Raw genomic sequence first — 632 nt, forward strand, 5'->3', positions numbered from 1 at the left:
TACGTAGGTGAGGTACTGACCCGGCAAGCGTTTCTGAAGCGTGAGCTCCAGGTAGTTTGAATATTTTAATAATCTTGTTATTACGCATATTGCGGCTGCAACTAACATGATGTGTATGCTGATAGGAAGCTTATCATTCGATCCATACATATGGCTTGGCCATCACAGCTAGCGAGGTTATTGATGCCCGCTATATCGGTGGATTGGCTCGATTTGCCAATCATAGCTGCTCTCCAAATTGTACTATGGAGCGTTGGGAGGTGGCTGGCGAAACTTGTTGCGGAATTTTCGCTGCCCGGACAATTGGGGTGGGTGAAGAGATTACCATCAAGTATGGTAATGAATTTGTGCGAAGCAAGGTAAGCGCCATTGACAAGTAATTGAGTTAATCCCACAACTAACTTACTTGTTAATGAAGAAGCAAAAAGCGTGCTTATGCGCCTCACCTAATTGCACAGGTTTCATGTGAATGTGAATATATCTTGAAGATGTCTCTCTACCAAAAAAACGGCAAGTCGCAACAGAGATGAATCGGTGTACTATTAAAAGAAGTAAATAAATAATATCCATTTGCTCGATTACAGCAAAAATTGAGCTTACAAGACGGCAAGGGCAGAATCCAAAAAGATCTC

General features: G+C 42.2%; 1 protein-coding gene across 1 annotated transcript; it reads left to right on the forward strand.

Annotated features, from left to right (window-relative positions):
• The first annotated feature begins 235 nt into the window (after positions 1-235).
• Positions 236-577, forward strand: PPTG_01078 (hypothetical protein). Its single transcript, XM_008892677.1, has 2 exons — positions 236-359; positions 419-577. The coding sequence occupies exons 1-2, from the start codon at positions 246-248 to the stop codon at positions 467-469; spliced, it is 165 nt and encodes a 54-aa protein (XP_008890925.1). The 5' UTR covers positions 236-245; the 3' UTR covers positions 470-577.
• Positions 578-632: the final 55 nt, after the last annotated feature.

The sequence above is a fragment of the Phytophthora parasitica genome (genome assembly GCF_000247585.1).
Source record: "Phytophthora parasitica INRA-310 unplaced genomic scaffold supercont2.1, whole genome shotgun sequence".
Taxonomy (NCBI): domain Eukaryota; phylum Oomycota; class Peronosporomycetes; order Peronosporales; family Peronosporaceae; genus Phytophthora; species Phytophthora nicotianae.